This window comes from Equus przewalskii, chromosome 8 (assembly GCF_037783145.1).
Source record: "Equus przewalskii isolate Varuska chromosome 8, EquPr2, whole genome shotgun sequence".
Lineage (NCBI taxonomy): Eukaryota > Metazoa > Chordata > Mammalia > Perissodactyla > Equidae > Equus > Equus przewalskii.
This window is the reverse complement of record NC_091838.1, coordinates 47,777,360-47,796,265: the sequence shown is the minus strand read 5'-3', so window position 1 is coordinate 47,796,265 and position 18,906 is coordinate 47,777,360. Positions and strand designations below refer to the sequence as shown.

At 36.7% G+C, this 18,906-nt stretch overlaps 1 protein-coding gene across 7 annotated transcripts in view; it reads left to right on the top strand.

The window, feature by feature from the left end:
- ANKRD46 (ankyrin repeat domain 46) overlaps positions 1 to 16,979 on the top strand; it is a 50,600-nt gene extending 33,621 nt beyond the window's left edge. For 4 of the 7 annotated variants that reach the window (XM_008531807.2, XM_008531808.2, XM_008531810.2 and 1 more), the window contains 4 exons: positions 5,951 to 6,051; positions 8,397 to 8,734; positions 9,942 to 10,100; positions 14,941 to 16,979. In XM_008531807.2, coding sequence (XP_008530029.1) covers positions 8,424 to 8,734; positions 9,942 to 10,100; positions 14,941 to 15,157 — 687 coding nt within the window. In that variant the 5' untranslated portion in view covers positions 5,951 to 6,051; positions 8,397 to 8,423 and the 3' untranslated portion in view covers positions 15,158 to 16,979. The remainder of the gene's footprint in view (positions 1 to 5,950; positions 6,052 to 8,396; positions 8,735 to 9,941; positions 10,101 to 14,940) is intronic. The other 3 variants (XM_008531811.2, XM_070631869.1, XM_070631870.1) reach the window with 1 other exon arrangement.
- The last annotated feature ends 1,927 nt before the right edge of the window (positions 16,980 to 18,906 follow it).

The following is an 18,906-nucleotide window of genomic DNA, read 5'->3' as shown; positions in this document are numbered from 1 at the left end:
CTTTATATCTCTCCTAGATGCTAAAGTTGAGCTTGAAACCCAGGTAAACCACAAGGTGGCACCATTAGGCCATATGAACAAAGTGCTGCTATAGCTGGAAAAAATTAGTTTTTAAAAAATGAACTAACTTTATTACAGAAGTAATACTTGTGTATCAAAGACTTCAGGTTGAGCTCCCAGTGCTTATTTAATGTCTTTATTATATAATTACAAATTATAAACTGGAAACTTCCTGTGGGAAGAAGTCCCTGGCCAAGAATTTTAAACATGGTAAAATTACACAGTAAAGATTTTAGAAAATACTGAAAGGTATTAGAATAAAATGAAATACCAAGATAACCAGTATTCCCTTTGTGAACAATTAATTTTGATATATTTTAAGCCAGTTTCTAAAAGTTGAATTGTAACTAAATTTTAGTAATACAAACAAATAATAAAGGAATATAAATATTGCAAGAAATGCATATCATTATTATTGACGACTGGTAACGTGGAAAGATGGTCACAATACAATCGTCTGTCGCTTAACAGCAGGGATATATTCTGAGAAATGCATTGTTAGGCAATTTTGTGCAAACGTCATAGAGTATACTTACAATAAACCTAAATGGTACTGTCTACTACACACCTAGGCTATCTGGTACTAATCTTATGGGACCACTGTCATATATGTGGTCTATTGTTGATTGAAATGTCATTATACCATAAACAGTGTGTGACTATTGTAAATTAAAAAATTTAACATTAGTGTGTATAGTATGAATTAAATATATATATTCTTAGAGAGAAAGAAAGCTGGAGGACCACAGCACCAAAATATTAATAATATTTATTTCTAGTTGGTAGGATTATGGGTAACTTTTATTTTCTTCTCCTTGTTAATATTTTCTTTAAAATTTTACAGTGAACTGTAGAACTAGTCATAAGAAAAATGTTACCTTAAAATCATGTTACATGAATTTAATTGAGTGTACATTCAGCACAAAATTACTGGATTGTCTTATGTCTAGATTTCAAGAAATATTGTGCTAGGCACTATGTGGATCAGATGGATTAGACCCATTTCTTGTCTTCTAAAGACATGGTCTGGCAGGAATTTTTACAAACAATTTTAAACAAGAGAGCTAGGAGGGTGAAAGGGGTGATTAAGCATATGTGTCGTGATGGATTGTAGTTAGTCTTTGGGTGGCGAACCTGATGTAATTTACACAGAATTCGACATATATTACAATATACACCTGCAAGTTATGTAATGTCATAATTCAATATTACTGCAATAAAAAATAAATTTAATAAATAAATACTCTTCACAATGAAAAAAAATTGTAAACAAGCAACAAAGCTTTGTGTGAATCATTTTCTCCTGATTATCTTGATAACTGTATGGAGGCCACGTGGCATATTGGAAATATCATAGACTAACTTTGTATGACCTTAGACTCATTAACCTCTCTGAGCCTTGAAAATTATTAGGACTATTGTATTAGAGAGATACAGCTGCTGAAGATAAGCAAAGTGAAGAAATATATTATTAATGTTTTGGGAGGGATTTAATTATTGTTAAAATTCTTACTTGAGCACAGCTAGATTTCTTACAGATAGGGCTTTTTTCCTTGCCTAAAATTGGTGGATCTGTGTAGTGCTTAGATTTTAAGAACCATAATTTTAAAGTGCTAGCAGTTAGGATTTAATAACTTCATCGAAAGTTCTTGTTTTATTGTTCTTTGAGGTTATTTTATATTTTAGAATAACTGTATCTTTTTAAAAGAGTAAGACTAACCAAGCTAGGTATAGAGAATCCAGATTTTGGGGTTCCATTTACTGTATATCATTCTCACTTTTAGTGCTTTTCTTTAACATTAGAAAATGTAGGCAATGAGATCTGATAATATATCTCTCCGGATATGCCATTTTTTCCTTGCTTTGCTGAAATGTCTTGTGCTTTGATCTCCAATCAAGGTTGCTATGTAGGATAATGTGGTCAGTCCATTTGCACTAGGAATGTAGCACTTAGTCTTGCCTTTCCCAGTCACCTTTGAAAATGAAAAGTAAATCAATACAGTATGTGTGGTTGGTAATACTGGCTATATAAGACCAATTTACAGTTATGGTATAACAAGTATATGTTAAAATAGAACATGTTTTCTCCGTTAGTTCTTAACCGTCAAGAATGCTATCTTAAAGTTGTGTAGATTGACCTGAGATTAACATAAAAGCATATAAAAGAAAAAAATATTAAGTAGAACTTTCCATCAAGTCAGTGACTCACAAGCTTTCACCAAAATCTCCTTAGAGTTTTGTTGTTTGGGTTGAGACAAGCGCTGTTTGGCATTAGGAGCTCTTGTTACTGAGATCTAGGTAACTGCCTCATCCCTCGGATGAGTGACTCTGTCCTCATGAAGTTTCTTGGGCAGTGCCACAGAGCATGGAATTAGGAGTTTTAAATGCTACACTGTGCCAGCCTTCTAAGACCTCACACCTGGAGTCCTGCTTTTAACAGTCCCAGCGAGTTGGCCTCTGAACCAGTCAGTGGGTATTGTCCCTTAGGAACCAGGCCACGGTGAACAACCAGTGGGCTTTCTGGGGCTTGCCTTTTCCCACTATTGACTGTTTTTGTGGTTTTTACTCTGCCAGGAACCAGTTGCCTGTTCTTTCTTGGAGGTCTTTACTTCCCACCAGAGGTCACCCCATTGTTAGAAGCTGCTGTGTTGCCAGAGGATCAGTGTTCTATGCAAGCTGTCTTTAGTACAGCAGAGGACTGGGCTCCCCAGAGCAGTGCCCAGTCTTGGGAGGGTCGTAAGTATTATTGTTGAGGGGCATAAGTCATACAACTACTAAGTAGCCAAAGTGGGGTTCAAACCCAGGCAGTCCAGCTCCTGATACACTCTGAGTGGAGTAGCAAAGCTCTTTTAACAGCTTCTGACAGGGGAAAAACTGCCTGTCTAGAGCACTGTACGCTCCTAAAAGTAGCCCCTCTCAGGAGAGTGAGACTGTATCACATCTCTCTCCTTCCTGCATTCCCCACCTCTAAAAGCAGCCTTCGGTGTGCTTAACTTGCACGCCATTCACAGAACAGACTCAGCCCTCTGTGGATCTTGACAGATACTAGTTCACTGTTCACACTCATGCATTAGTGCCTTTAACTCTGCTTGGAATGGTTCTTATTACACACCCCCTCTGGTAAATGCCAGGGCATCCACCAGAGCTCTACCAAGTGCAGGTCCTATAAGCTCTTCCATAAACAACCTCTCACTCTCCTGGTTGCCTGAGGCACCCAGACAAATGACCCCAAAAAGGACCTTACATTCTTTCTTTTTTTTGCATGGGGAAAATGGGCAGCTTCAGACTCAACAGTCTTTTTGTCAAAATCTTTAGGCCTCCATACCATCTAGCATTTGCACTCCTGGCCATTTATCCCAAAGAAATAAAGACTTATGTTCACGTAAAAATAGGTACCTGAATGTTTTATAAGCTTTGACATAACACCCCAAGACTGGAGACAACCAGGTGTCCTTCAATAGGGGAACACCTAAACTGTGGTATATCTATAGCATGGAGTAACTACTCAGCAATAAAAAATAAACTATTGATACAGACAACACCCTGAATGAATCTTCAGAGAATTATGTTGAATGAAGAAAACCTGTTGCAAAAGGTTATATACTATATGGTCCCATTAATATAACATTCTTGAAATGACAGAATTGTAGAAGTGGAAGACAGAGTAGTGGTTTCCAGGGGTTAAGGAAGGGTAGGGATGGGAGGAAAGTAGATGTGGCTATAAAAAGGCAGTATGAGAGATTCTTGTGGTGATGGAAATGTACTGTATCTTGACTCTATCAGTGTCAGTATCCTGGTTGTGATATTGTACTATAGTTTTGCAAGATGTTACCATTGGACGAAACTGGGTAAAAAGTACACAAGATCTCTGTGTATTATTTCTTACAACTGTATCTGAACCTATAATTATATCAAAATGAAAAGTTTAATTTAAAAAATCTTTAGTCCTCTTTACCCCTTGGGCAATAGTTAATATGTGTCCTGATTTTTATTCACTTTTGTAAGTTCTTATTTAATCTATTAATAAATTTCTAGTGATTAAGGTCTAATTGGGGTCTTGGATATTTTCTTGGCAGATTTCTAGTAATTAGATCTAATGCATTTGTATAATATTAAGTTTGAAATCACATAAATAAATCTGTAAGTTCATTTATTTTCTTAGTGGGCCTTGTCATATGTGGAAGCATTGTCTTTCTTGTGGATTTAAGGGAACATTAGGATCATTGTGGGAGTTGTAACTGTATAATCTATGGTTCTGTCTCCAAACAAAAAGCAAAATTTGTCATTTTCATAGTGTGAACCCTGCTATCTTCAGAATAACCCCTCTGCACCATTTTAACATTGAAGATTAAAGCCATCTCATATACTAGAAAGAGGGTTTAGTTATGAAGACTCAGCTCCAGTGGTCAGGACAAAAAAAGGAAAAGTAGTAGACTTTGAGTGAACTCAGAATTATTCAAGGAAATAGATTAAGAGGCTCAGTGATATGAAGTTTGTCTAAATTGGTATTATAAAATTGCAGAAAACTAGGAAACAGTCAAGGAGGGTAGATGTTTTGTGTATTACCATGTCATCATGATATTTGTTGACACTATTGTGGGATTGGTTCTTACATATATATACATGAGCCATATGTTGACATTTCTGTCAACAATGGCCTGCATGTGTGACAATGGTCTCGTAAGATTAGTGCCATATAGCCTAGGTGTGTAGTAGGCTATACCTGTAAGTACACTCTATGTTCTGTAAGTACACTCTGTGTTCATACAAGGAGGAAATCTCATAACAACACATTTCTCCATATTTCCCCGTTGTTAAGTGATGCATGACTGGTTTGTTAGCCCTGATCTTCACTTCCAGCCTAGCACTGATAGCCCTTATGATACAACTTGACTTACATATTGTAAATGGAGCTTCATAAAAAACTGTTAATTGTTTCCCTTTATAAATTTATTTAAAGGGATTTGATAAGGGTGAGCGTGAGTGACCAGTAAAAGGTTAACCTGAATTTCAGGCTGAGCTATAAATTTGGGATTTAGACTTTATATGCCATCACTAAGTATGTATATCTGGCACATTTCGGGCACACAGTAAATGTTTAACAAATTAATATTGCTTTTTTCTGGTCCATACTGCCTGTCCATGACCCCTGCTTCCACAGTCCCTCAAGAGAGGAATGCAGTGGGGCAGACCGTATTCTTGAAATCTCTCTCAGTGGATAGAGGGGGAGACCTGAGCGGGTCCTAGAGAAAGCTGGAGTCAGCACCGTGGCTCAAGAGGAGCAGGGTCAGGCATGTGGGAAAGGCTGCAGATAGATCTGAGCTAGTTTTTCTTTCACACTGAAGAGAAAAGGAGGTGGGGGGCAATCTCAAGTGGAGATTTAAGTCCTAGCATTCAAGATAGATTAGAAGTGTTTTTTCTTAAATGTATCCTCTCTGGTTTAAATATAAGTATTGGTTGTTTTTACTTTTTTCCCCCGTTGCAAATAGGATTTTATTTCTGAAAATGCTTTTGTGGACTAATCTGAGATCTAGCCACCATTTATAATGTGAAAAATATGCATTCTGAATTCCAGTGACTTAGAGTGAATTTTCAGAGCCCAGTTTGTTCTCTACTGATGGCATATAATTTGATTCTTTTTCTTTTATCTTTCTGACCATGCTTTCTTGTTTGTGGGCAGCAGAGCCACTCCTTATTAAGCCCCTCTCTTCCTTCCTTTTCATTACTTTATTATTCGTCAGTTACTTTAGTAGCCTCACAAGTTGATGCCTCACCCACAGATTTTCTGGAGAGTATCTGCAGGCCCCACTAGCTTGTCTGTGTTCAATAGACGAGCAAGTCCTTTTTCACAGCACATCTTTGTTAAAATTGAATTTTCTGTTTACTGTAGATCCTTGCCGGCACATTTCTGGATATTCTATTGAACCTTCCTAAGAATTCAGAGAAACTGCCAGGTGACCACTGAAAGAAAGATCTAGTCTTAAGGCTTACGTGAGTATTTTCTACTGGTGACTTCCTCACAATATGTGAAAGCTTCATTGAACTGTGGCCTTGCCTTAGGGCAGATTCAGTTCTGTGATTAAGATGAAAAATGTTACCTATCATTGGGCTTATTTAATTTAGGGTAAGGTTGCAGTTTCTCAAGGACACAAAAAAACTTATGAAATACATCACACTTATTCTCACTTAAAAAAATAGACAGGAAAGGCTTGCCTTTTTACTGAGCCAACATTCAAAAGAATCCCAGTCTGCAAACCACAAAAATTCTTACTGTGTTTGAACCAAAAACACCAAGTAGATTGTTTTTCATTATCTATTCTTACAGAATTTAACCAAAACACATTACCTCTTGCAAAGCACTTGATATGTGGTATTTTATTTTTTTAAGAGTTTGTGATAGCTTTGTCTTTTTTTGTGATCCCATCCAGTGAATACTGCAGGGGAAGACAGGAACATTATGCTCAAAAGAGAATTCTTGACTATTTTATTGAGTAATTTCTTCTCATGGGGTAATTTCTTTAAAAAACCTTTTTTAGTGTCACAATCTGAAGTTTCTTTTATCTTGATCTCTGTAATTCTTTATCATAAGCAGATTTTCCCCTTATTTAGAATTATCCTTAACAGTTCCTTCTCAGCCTTTATAACCAATGGATCATTAACGTGTACTCTATGTTCTGTATCCCTCTCTGGTATGCCCGCTTCTCTCTGCCACTGCCTTAGATCAGGCTCTTATCATTTTTGGGCTGGATTTCTACAATGACCTACTCACTGATCTTCCTATCTCCAATCTTGACTCCCTCCAATCTAACTTCTCCATATTGCCACAAAATAATCTTTCTGAAAGACTGATATAATAAGACTATGTGATTTCTTTGGCTTAAAATCCTTCAATGACTCCTTACTAAAATTCAGGTGTAATAAACCTTACCGTGAAGTTGTTAGAACAATTAAATAAAATTCATTAAGAACCCCTAGCGCAATGCCTGACTCAGAACAGGCCTTCAGTATGTGTTAATGTTTCCCCTTTGCACAGAGAACCCATGGCAGCAGCAGATCTCTGTAAGGTAGCCCAGGACTAGAGGGACAGTGGCTCTGCTGGCAAACCCAGGCGAAAAGGAGTAGGGGCCAAGAATTTCACTAAACTTGGCAGGCGTGCTTTCCTGAATCCCCTTGAGGTTAGGCACAAGAGTAGATTGGTCGGCATTCAGTTCCATCAGTGTTCCAGAAAGAGAGACTTTACCTGATAAACCACAAGTCAAACCTGTCTGTAACGAAGCTTTTTTAGAGTAAGGAAGCCATCTCTATAAGCATGTTAGTTTCTGCCTTTGTATTTTCTTGTTTTGGTTTGTTTTTTCTTCAATTTCTTAGTAAAGTTTCTTTTGTCAGGCCTTAGGGTTTTCTTAAATGAACCAAGGGGGAGAGCAAGAGACACGCGCACACATACAGAGACTGAGAGACCACTGGGTCAAGGAGGTATCAATGAAAGAGGTGTGGACGACCTGACTGGTGAAGCTAGGTTACTCAGATGGATGCAATATAAGGGTAGACACAATGGTATTGCTGCTTTTGTCCTGCTTCTGTATTCCCAGATAGACCTTTTTCCCCTCAACTCTCAGTCTTCAGACAACGGGAGTTTGGCAAACAGAGAGAATAGAAGCAATACTGTAAAAAGAGACAATTTGAATTGATTTCATGATATTTCTGACTTTTAAATTGTTTGTTGCTTTCCTTAGCTTTTCTCTTTTTATTAAAATTTGAAGTTTGTGCTATAAACACAACATTCAGTGGGTCCTTATTGAATGTGAATTAAGTTATTTTATTGGGTTTTTTTAATGCTGATTTAGTTAACTTTCAAGCAGGTAGTTCTGTTGACCATATAAAATATCTCAAATACAGTAAGCAGATATATGAAAGAGAATTACTTTGTTTTAAATAAGAGTCTCTACCAGCACTAGCATTTGTGTGTGTGTGTGTAGGTAGTTCTTTGAAGTTTAAGGATCACATATCTGTGTCTTCTGACAATGCAGTGAACTTAAATCTAAGCAGTTATATCATGCTTAACTTTAAAAATCTCTCTTAATTGTTTTACATGATGAAAAGCAAAATAGAACTTTATAGTAATTTAAGTGCAGTTTTGATCCAGCAGCTATGAAGAAAATAAGACATTTTAATGGAAAATAAAATATAATTGATAACTTTGTTGTTTCTGTTTGATGAGCTGATTTATTAGAGGCAGGAGGCTAAGAAGAATAAGAAACAGTGCTTTTCTAAGTGACTTCATTGTCTGGATTTAGTTTGGCTTCACCGAATCTCACACACTTCGTATTTCATTATAGGCATATTCCATCCACCACGTCAGAATAATGTCCTACGTTTTTGTAAATGATTCTTCTCAGACTAATGTGCCCCTGCTACAAGCCTGTATTGATGGAGACTTTAACTATTCCAAGCGGCTTTTGGAAAGTGGCTTTGACCCAAACATTCGTGACAGCAGGGGCAGAACAGGCCTTCACCTCGCAGCAGCCCGAGGGAATGTAGACATCTGCCAGTTGTTGCATAAATTTGGTGCTGATCTTCTGGCCACAGATTATCAAGGAAACACAGCTCTTCATCTCTGTGGCCATGTGGATACTATTCAATTCTTAGTTTCCAATGGACTCAAAATTGATATTTGGTAAGTTCTCTGGTTTTTAAAATTTAGTCGTTTCTTTTCCATAGTCTCTCAACCAATAGTCTAATCTCGGAGTCTTGATATTGTTTTCTTATTGATCAGTTGTAGTGACAAGTTTAGAAAGGCCTTGAGGACAATGTAATCTTGTTAGGGAAGTAAGGGAATAAGGGACTGACTTCTACATTTATGCTGAAGCAGTGTAAGTTTTTCTATGAAAATAGCGTCTAGGTTCTGCTACTAATTAATTGTGTATATTGTAAAATTAGAGAAAAAGAAGAAAAGAACTAATATTTGTTGAAAATCTGTTATGGGCTGGGCACTACGTTTACTTATGTTAGCTCGTTTAATCCTCAGAATGAATAGCCCTTGCAGTAGGTGTTATCTTCATTTTACAGATGAAATAGGAAGAGTTAAATGACTTAACAAAGGTCACACAGCTGGAATTCGAACTGAGTTTTGCCTGATTCCAAAGCTTGTTTGCCTTCTGTCGTATAATATGCCATGCTAGCTTCATAATCTCTGGGGCTCCGAGTCCCTTAAACTGAACATTTTGAAGAAGTTATGGGGTTTTTTGTTTGTTTTGGTGATGCTTTCTCTCTTGAGTGGAAAAGATGTCAGGCCACCTTTAAAACTGAGCTTGACCTTTAAACTACAGTTAGCTATTACCCTAATTTATTGGTGCTATAATGTCCCTAAATCTGAATAGGACAAGTAAATAGTTCTCCTACTACAAAGACAAAATGTGGGAATTGGCTACGGGATTCCATGTTACTCACTCTCTCTCCTTTATTACTATTAAATAGCTAGGTGAATCAAAGGAGCTTGTTTGGTTACTTTTGGGTTTTTGGTTTTTTTTAATTCTTAGACTTTTTTTTTAATATATACTCTTCCAAAAAATATAAATGTCAGATAAGAATGAATCAAGAACTAGACTTTCCAATTAATTTCTGGGAAGATGCCCTGTTTTTCTTCTATTTATTCTCATTTATCCACTCTTTTGCCTATATATATTTTTTTCTTTTTCCCTAGAAGGGAAAAAAAAATAGGTTGACTCAAAATTTAGGATCCAGCTCGACCATTGGTTCTGCTCTGAGTTTTAAATTTTGAATTAATTGAGCCCATGTCTTCCTCACTGAGTTCTACACAAATAGTTACTAACCAGATAATACAGCTGCTATAATGACCTCTTTATTTTTATGAACGCTTTTAGCAATCATCAAGGTGCTACACCATTAGTTCTGGCGAAGCGCAGGGGAGTGAATAAAGATGTCATCCGATTGCTGGAATCTTTGGAAGAACAGGAGGTAAAAGGATTTAACAGAGGAACCCACTCAAAACTGGAGACCATGCAGACAGCTGAGAGTGAAAGGTATTTAAGATACAGTTTTTAAGGGCAAATCACTTTTTTTTTTTTTTTTTACAGGAAAGAGTCGCCCTAAGCTAACATCTGTTGCCAATCTTCCTCCTTTTTTCTTGCTCCTCCCCAAAGCCCCAGTACATAGTTGTGTATAATTGTAAGTTCTTCTGGTTCTTCTCTGTGAGCCACTGCCACAGCATGGCTACTGACAGATGAATGATGCGGTTCTGTGTCTGGGAATTGAACCTGGACCACCAAAGCAGAGTGCGCCGAACTTGAATGGCTAGGCCAGCAGGTCAGGCTCAAAGGAAAGTCACTTTAAGTACCTGGATCTTTAATGATAACTTTGTGCACTTTTGATTTATTTGCTTTCAAGTACAGAGCTTTGATACTTTCTTTGAACTTTATATAGGTCCTTATGGCTCCAGATTACAATTGAGAAGCTATTAACAGTACTATGTGCCCACATGCACGTAATGTTCTGTTAGCCACTGCACAAGGAGATCTGCTGTATTGGCAGTCTGAGGGAGAAGAGGTAGTTAAAAGCTGACTGTGAAGGAAGAAAACAGGAGTTTGAGAATGTTAAGTACAGATCACAAAAAGAATGGAATTCCAAAAAAGGAGGAGAAAAATAAGTAAGGCTAAAACTTGGACAATATTAGAAAAGACCAAAAAGTAGTTTCAAGGGTAGGGAAGTAGAGTGCTGAGGAAAAGTGAAATAGGAGGAGAGAAAGTAATACAAGATTTAACACTTACACAATTCAGTAATATGAAAGTGAGAGTGATTTTCACATGAGCTGGAACAATGAAATTTGGGCTCCTGTAGGTAATTGAAGCTAAGATGTAGTGACTGACAGGGTCTTGAACACCTCATCATTTTTCATCTAGAACCAGTTTAGAACGCAGTTCAGGGAGCTCTGAAAAGGCTCAACAGGTAAAGTCAGTAGGCCAGAATTAGTTGTACTGGGGTGTAGTTTCTTTGACCACCGTGGAGTTTCAGCCTTCCAGATGTTACCAGGTAAGAAGGATGATGAGCTTACTGTCGTCTCCTCCCAAAATTTTCAATGAAATATATTTCAAGGGCCCTCATCAGCTGTTGACCCAGTAGCTGACTGACCAGGAGTTAAAATTAGGATCCTACAGTTCACTGTTGGGATCATTGTTTCTGTGAGTTCAAAATGAAATCCTCTCTATTTTCCATAGTTCACCCATCATTTGATTCCTTTGTGATTGCTGTCTTCTCTCTTCATATGCTGACTGGTGTACTCCTTGGTGACCGTTAAGTCCACTCTCAAACTTTGGACTATTTTGTTTAGATACTTTCAAGCACTTACTACTGTCAAAAGAAAGTAAAGAGTTTTACTTCTAGAATAGTGCATGCTCTTCATGAGTTATCACCGAAAGCTGACAAGTAGATCAAATAAGCCAGAAGTCAGAGATGCATTGGCAAGCCCTTTTTCTCTCTCCTGTGTACTCTGGATCGACAATCAGAATGCCGGAAGCAATTTAATAACATCGAGTTATCTATTATTTGTCAAGAATCATGTTCTTCCAAAATAACTTGAAATTTATTTTCACAAATCTTTTAAACTTCTTTGCCATGAAAAATATCCAAGAATGTATTTTTGCTTGGCATATTTTATGAGCTTGCTTGGTATATTTTGTTAATAGCCAGTCTCTTGGCACCTCTTTATCAGAAATACACTTTTAACTTTATTTGCCTCAGTTGTGATTACTTATTAACTAAGAAATGATTAGTCATTTGAGCAGCTCAGTATGAAATATTTACTCCTGCTTTTTTCAAACACCTGCCATTTCACTTCAGCATGAGAATTTTTTTTTTTTTACAGCATTGTGTAAAGCTAGTTCTTCAAAAATTGAATTAATACTCGTACTACCTGGTTATCCTATCTTACTCCTGCCCCTCAGTGTCATGATAGAAATGCAGTGTTGAAGCCTAAAGGAAGCATCATTGTTCGTTACGGAAATACAAATCAAAACCACAGTGAAATAACCACTTTATACCCAGTAGGGTGGCTATCATAAAAAAGATGGACAATAACAAGTATTGGCAAGGATGTGGAGAAATTGGGACGCTCATATGTTGCTAGTAGGAATGTCAAATAGTGTTGATATTTTGGAACACAGTCTGGCATTTCCTCAAAAACTTACGTGGAATTACCATTTGACCCGACAATTCTCTTTTTAGGTATATACCCAGGAAAATTGAAAACATATGCTCATACAAAAATTTGTACACAAATGTTCGTAGCAACATTGTTCATAATAGCCACAATGTGGAAACCACCCAAAAGTCCATCAACTGATGAATGAATGAACAAAATGTCATCTATTCATCCACTGGAATATTTATTTCACCATAAAAAGGAATGAAATACTCATAACGTGCTACAACATGGATGAACTTTGAAAATATGCTACATAAAAGGAGCAAGTCACAAAAGGCCACACATTATTTGATACCATTTATATGAAATGTCCAGAATTGGCAAATAGAAAGTAAATTTGTGGTTGCCAGGATCTGGAGGAGGGTAGAATAGGTAGTGATTGCTGAAGGGTACAGAGTTTGTAATAGAGGTGATAAAAATGTTCTGAAATTAGATGGTTGAAATAGTTGTACAGCTTTGTGATATACTAAAAACCACTAAATTGTACACTTTAAAAAGATTAGTTTTATGGTATGTGAATTACATCAATTAAAAAAGTAGAAAAAATCTTAAAGGGATTGGCCAGCATGTGGCATTATGGCATAGCTCTCTGACAGTTAGCCTTCTTGAGAGCAGAAAATAAAGCAAAGTTTGCAATGTATTTAGTATTTTCCATTTCCCTTAGGATTTCCTAAGATACAGCATAACTTCATAAGGGCCTATAAATCAAGTTGATGAAAAATATTCCCCCACTCCCCCATATCCTAAGCTTAATTTAGTTGCTTTTTACTTTGTAGGTATGGGATGACAAAGACAGTGTCAGTGACACTTGTACAAAAAAAATATTACACACGTAAGCGCACACACACAGACCATCATGCTAGAATCAGGTATTCACTGGACAGTAGAAAACATTTCATTGGATAAAGTCACCCTAGAAAACTCTAACAGGCAGAGCTTTCTGAGCTCCTGGAGAATGCTCAACTGAATTCTCATTTTATATCTAACATCTTTGATTATGAGAGCATGTCAACTCGACCATAGTCAGTAAATTTCATATAAGTCAAAATTAACCTCTCCTGAACCTCTTTATTTATGTTTTTATGTGTTTAAACCTTCTCACAGGTTCTAATCATATTATTGAACTTGCTTGGATTTTCTTAAATTTCTGTATTGTTGTGGATGCCCACTGAAGATGTCTTCTCTTACTCAGAGAATAAACATCTTTTAATATAAAAAAAATTGTGAGATGTCAAACAGATTGGTCCATTAGGAAGTCAGCTTCCCATGATTAGAGAAGATCCCTGATACTAGTGAGGGCAGAAGGACCTCTCGTCAAGAAGTAAAATAAAGTTGTAAAAAACAAACTGCCGGGGGCTGGCGCCATGGCCGAGTGGTTGGGTTCCTGTGCTCCATCTGTTGCAGCAGCCTGGGGTTTCCCCGATTCGGATCCCGGGTACGGACATGACACTGCTCATCAGGCCACGTTGAGGCCGCGTCCCACATAGCACAACCAGAGGCACTCACAACTGGAATATATAACTATATACTGGGGGGGCTTTAGGGAGAAAAAAAAAGAAAATCGGCAACAGTTGTTAGCTCAGGTGCCAATCTTTAAAAAAAAAAAATGCCAATTTTGCGTGGTGAACCAGACTCTAAGACATTGTTTCATGCTGTTTCTATTGTTTTATGCCCAGATGGTTGGTAGAATATGAGCTGAAGGGGTTTAGGAAGGGTAGTAATAACCTTTTATAAGCATTTGATAGTTGATACATATGATTATGGTCCTCGTGGCTTAATCTAATGATACTGTGTTATTGGAACTGCATGTTGTGACATAATTGTGGGTGCCAATTCCTTAGAGCTTTGACTTCATCACAGTGCAGTCTTCCAGATACCAACATCAGATAGACTGTTTTCTGTTTGTAGCAGTCATATTTCTTGTTGATATAGTTCTGAAAACCAAAATCAGTGTTTTTATGGTATTTGTACTACCTTATTTTCAACTAGACTCAGCCTTTATGCAGAAGAGAAATAAACTTACTTTGTATTATTGTACAAGATAGAACTGAAACCAGTGGGAGGAAACTATTAAGAAGAATGGAAGAATTCCTAATGACTAGACCTGCCCAAATGTACAACAGACAGAGGAGTAAGCATCAATTATTAGAGGATTACAGTTAAAGGAAGGAATTCCTTCATTGGTCAGATTATTGAACTAAATTAATAAAAGTTCTCTTTTCACTTTAAAATTCACACTGTATAAAACGATTTTTTAGATTTGCCCATCTTTGCTTGCTTTTATTAACAAATTCTCAAATTATGAATCTTTATTTTGAATTATTTTAAATTTAAAATGACCAAAATGTGTTTTGGTTTAGTATCTGATGGAAACAACTCATTTGACCTACTTCAAGACTTCTGCTTGAGACCTTTTTATTAGAAAAGGATTTTTGACTTTGGCTCTTCTAGGTACTAAAACCAGAAACATAATCATTATGGTTTAGCAATTTACAGTTTAAGGTAGATTGTCCAGATAAATCAGAATGTAAGTTTTCTTCTTGTAGTTGTGGTGTTGTATGGTTAGTCTTTTCTAAATAATGCAGTTCCTATTGTTTCATGTTTTCGAAATGGGTCAAGTGTGTTGTTTCATGCCCTTTCTGTTCTCTTTACTTCTCTCATAGTGCCATGGAAAGCCATTCTCTCCTCAATCCCAACCTACAGCAAGGTGAAGGAGTCCTCTCCAGCTTCCGAACCACATGGCAGGAGTTTGTAGAGGATCTGGGCTTCTGGAGGGTGTTGCTCTTGATTTTTGTCATTGCTTTACTGTCTCTTGGCATTGCCTACTATGTCAGTGGGGTGCTACCCTTTGTGGAGAACCAGCCTGAACTGGTGCATTAAAGGAGCTCATAGATGAGGCAAATGCTGATTTCCTGGCTTCCAGTATTCTCGGTTTCTCAAAAATTTTCTCTTAGTGCAAGGCAGTGAGGGCTGTACATTTTTTCTTTTTGCGTTTTTACATATTGTAATCCTTTTAGAAGAACAACATGTTCATTTGAACTAACTACATACTGTAGTCAAGTATACTTCATCCTAAAGCTACCTCTGACTCAACCTGACTTCTTAGGAAAACCTACACATAGCCTTGTTGATAAAAACATGGAAATAGCTAAAGAATGAAAGATGAAGGAAGAGACTAGGAAGTTCTTACCCTGTAGAACCTTACCCTAGTACAGGACCAACTGAAGTAAAGTGTTCAAAAAGAAAAATAGTTTCTTATATGATTAGTTTTGGTTGGTAGTTTTGTTTTTGGGGTTTTTTTTTGGCGAGAGCCCCTTTTCTCTTTTTGTTTACGTTCTCTGGGGATAGGGAAGAGAATGAAACATTCAGCCTCAAACTTGAAGTGCTTTTTTCAAATCCAGGATAGCAAATCAGCATTGTTGGGATCTGTTTGGTTCATGTTAATATTTTCACGTCTAGTGACAAACAGAACTTTTGAAAATGAGCTATATTCTCTTCAAAACTGATTGATCTTGTATTTATTTGTTTTTAGGATAATTTTTAATTCTTTTTTGTCACCTGCTTTGCTTGTTGTTAATATCTGAGAAATGAACTCGAGGAATTCATTTTGTTCACTTTTCAATTTCCCCTGGCGTTTATTTCAGAGAATCCTATTCATCAAAAATAGCCAGAAAACTCTTTTTCTACTCAATAGTTAGCAGGGAAAAATAATTCTGATTTTTGACTGTCACTATTAATTCTGTAGCACTATTATTATGATGAAAAATTCAGTTGAATAAGCTAGGTGTGTTGTCACAGTTGTATCATGGTTCTTAATTATTTCATTTTGTGTGCAGTCCTGTTTAGAGGCCCTGTTAGAATTGTCATAACAGTCCCATCCATGTCAGTAATTCTCTGATGGCAAGAATGGATGGAACATGTCTGAGTTAACAGGGCTGAACACTATTGTACTTGGTGTCATAAAATCTTTATGAATGGTAATAATATGTAAATTGAAATCTGGCCCCAAACTGTATTGCAACTTTCAGCAGTATGTTTGAAGGCCTCTTTTGTTAATGATTCTGTTATGTATAAATCATATTCTCAGATTATTAATGAATATGAAGACGATAATTATTCATTGGGTATTGTCAGAAAATCATAGTGAAAGAACTAATGGTTTTGTTTTTTAGAACAAAGGCATCTAAGCTACTACTAGTTGAATTGTTGCTAGAATTAGAAATTATAGTTTAGAATAGAATTAGTATTTCTGTGATTAATTTTGTTTCTTGATATTTTCTCTTTTGTATTTATATATCTAGGATTGAGGACTTTTCTTTCACGTGGCTTTATCCTCTCTTAAAGAGCTGTTTTAACATTTCTGGTTTACCTGGCTGCTTCATTATCAGTTCACAGAATCTTGCTTTTAGGTTAGATACAAACAAAATAAATCATACTTGGTGTAAATACAGCAAAAGACAGCAGAGTATAGAATGGAGAACACTAGAAATCAAAGTATATTCAGAATGAAAGATTTGGAATTAGCTTTACATCTGTTTGTGAATCTTAACAGATATGCAAAATTGGTTAACATATATGTTAATATATTGCATTTTTTAAGATTAATGTTTCCTTTTAAGTGCTGATTTCTTTGTATTCTATTCTCTACTTTCAGTATACAGTAATACTGCCAATAAATGTGTTTATAATCTCTTAATCACAATTCATTTTCTTGGTGTGTCATTGTTTTCCTTTTGTTTTTTTTTTAATGGGTTGCAATTGGCTGTTTAAAAACAAAGAGCTTTTTTTCAAACCTGATGTAATAGGTATATCAAATTTATATACGTTTGCCTTATAAATGCTCTGAAACTAATTTGGGTGAGTTGCTTCTGGATTTAAGAGTGATGATAACTACCATGATTAAGCACGTCTTAGTTGTACAAGTCACTTTTCACGCCTCATCTCATTTCATCCTTACACCAGCCCCAACTACATTTCCCCACTTTATAAGATGAGGAACTGACATAGGGAGGGTTAAATAGCTTGTCCAAGGTCACACAGCTAGGACATAATAGAACCGGGATTCCTGGTTGAGGTTCTATCCTCTATAAGTTTACTGTTTCTTATCCCCCACTATCTGTCGTGAATCTGGCAGTGGAACCATCTCAGCAGCATGTTAATAAATTTTCCACTCGTGTTGCAAAATACCTATCTTTGGCTCCTCCTATAATGCATCATTTTCCCACATCCTCCCAGTGTTACTAACTTTTAAATTCAAGCTGAAACGCCTAGCAGAAAACCTCCCATAGCTAACCGTATCTGACTGCCGACTTCTGTACCTATCATTTCCTCATCACTTACCATACCCAGTAAGCATGTATGTATTTTTTTCATTTGTCTCTTTAATTATAAGCTTCCTGAGAGCAGGGACTTAGTCTGTTTTTACTACTGTGTCTCTCCACAGTACATCCTGTCGAACTCTTTGTACACAAATACTGATAGCATTACTTTTTTGCCTGTAGCTGTATTTTTTTCTTTTCGGTTTAAATAGCTTTCTGCCTTTCACTTTTCCTCCAACACACTGCGTGTGTGTACTGTGCCGGTTACTCTTCCTCCACAATATGCCTACCACTTGGTGGAAGAACTAACTACACAGCCTCACTCTGTGTAGCTCTTTACAGAAGAACATGCAGGCTTTTGAACAGCATAGCTGCTTTTTTTTTACCACTTGGTGTAGAAGTCCAATAACAAAATATTCAATATTTGTTATTGTTTTTTGTTTTTTGTTTTTTAACCAGGCCTCAGTCTTTGACTTGTGAAATTGTTTAGGTACGTATCAAAGTGCTTTCAGCTGCAAGAAGCCAAAATCTAAATTCAAAGTGGCTTAAACCTGAGGAAATTTATTGATTTATGTAACTGGAAGTCCAGAGGTAGAGTAGACCCCAAGGGTGACATAATCCAAATTTAGCTGAGTTCCCCTATGGTTTTGACTCTGCCCTCCTGTTTGTTGGCTTCATCCTTCAGCTAATTCTGAGTTGAGTCTAGAATTTTCAGGCCTCACATCCACTTATAACCAAGTAGAAAAGAAGAGACTGTCTTTCCTGTGGTTGTCTTCTAGGAAACTTTCCTGCAAAGCCCCCAGCAAACTTCTATGTTTCATTAGCCTACATTACATTATGTACCTTATTCTTAAACTGGCCAATGCCATGCACTGGTTGATTATGCCCGGATTAATGAACCAGTCCTTGGCAGGGGTGGGGTGGGTAGAATTAATGTGATTGGCTTGGACCAATGGTTTTAGAAATTCTGGTGATTAGTAGGCAGGGGCCATAGATGTTTTATGTCCCACAGCACGTGGGACAGTTTAGCACAACAAAGAATTTTTCCACATCTCACACGATTCTTAAATATTCTGCTAAACATGAAAGAAAAAAAAGGTTTAGTTATCTGAGCCTAAAACCCACTCCATTTTACAGTTTAAAACAAAGTATTTTTTATACAGTTTTAACATACATGGAATATTCCAAGAGTATAACCACAACATAATTGAGGGAAGATTCCACTTTATTGCATTCAAAGCTTGACCACGAATTGTCCCTGTTTCAAAAAATCTTATTGACAGCAGTGCCACTGATGATAATTGAGTCACC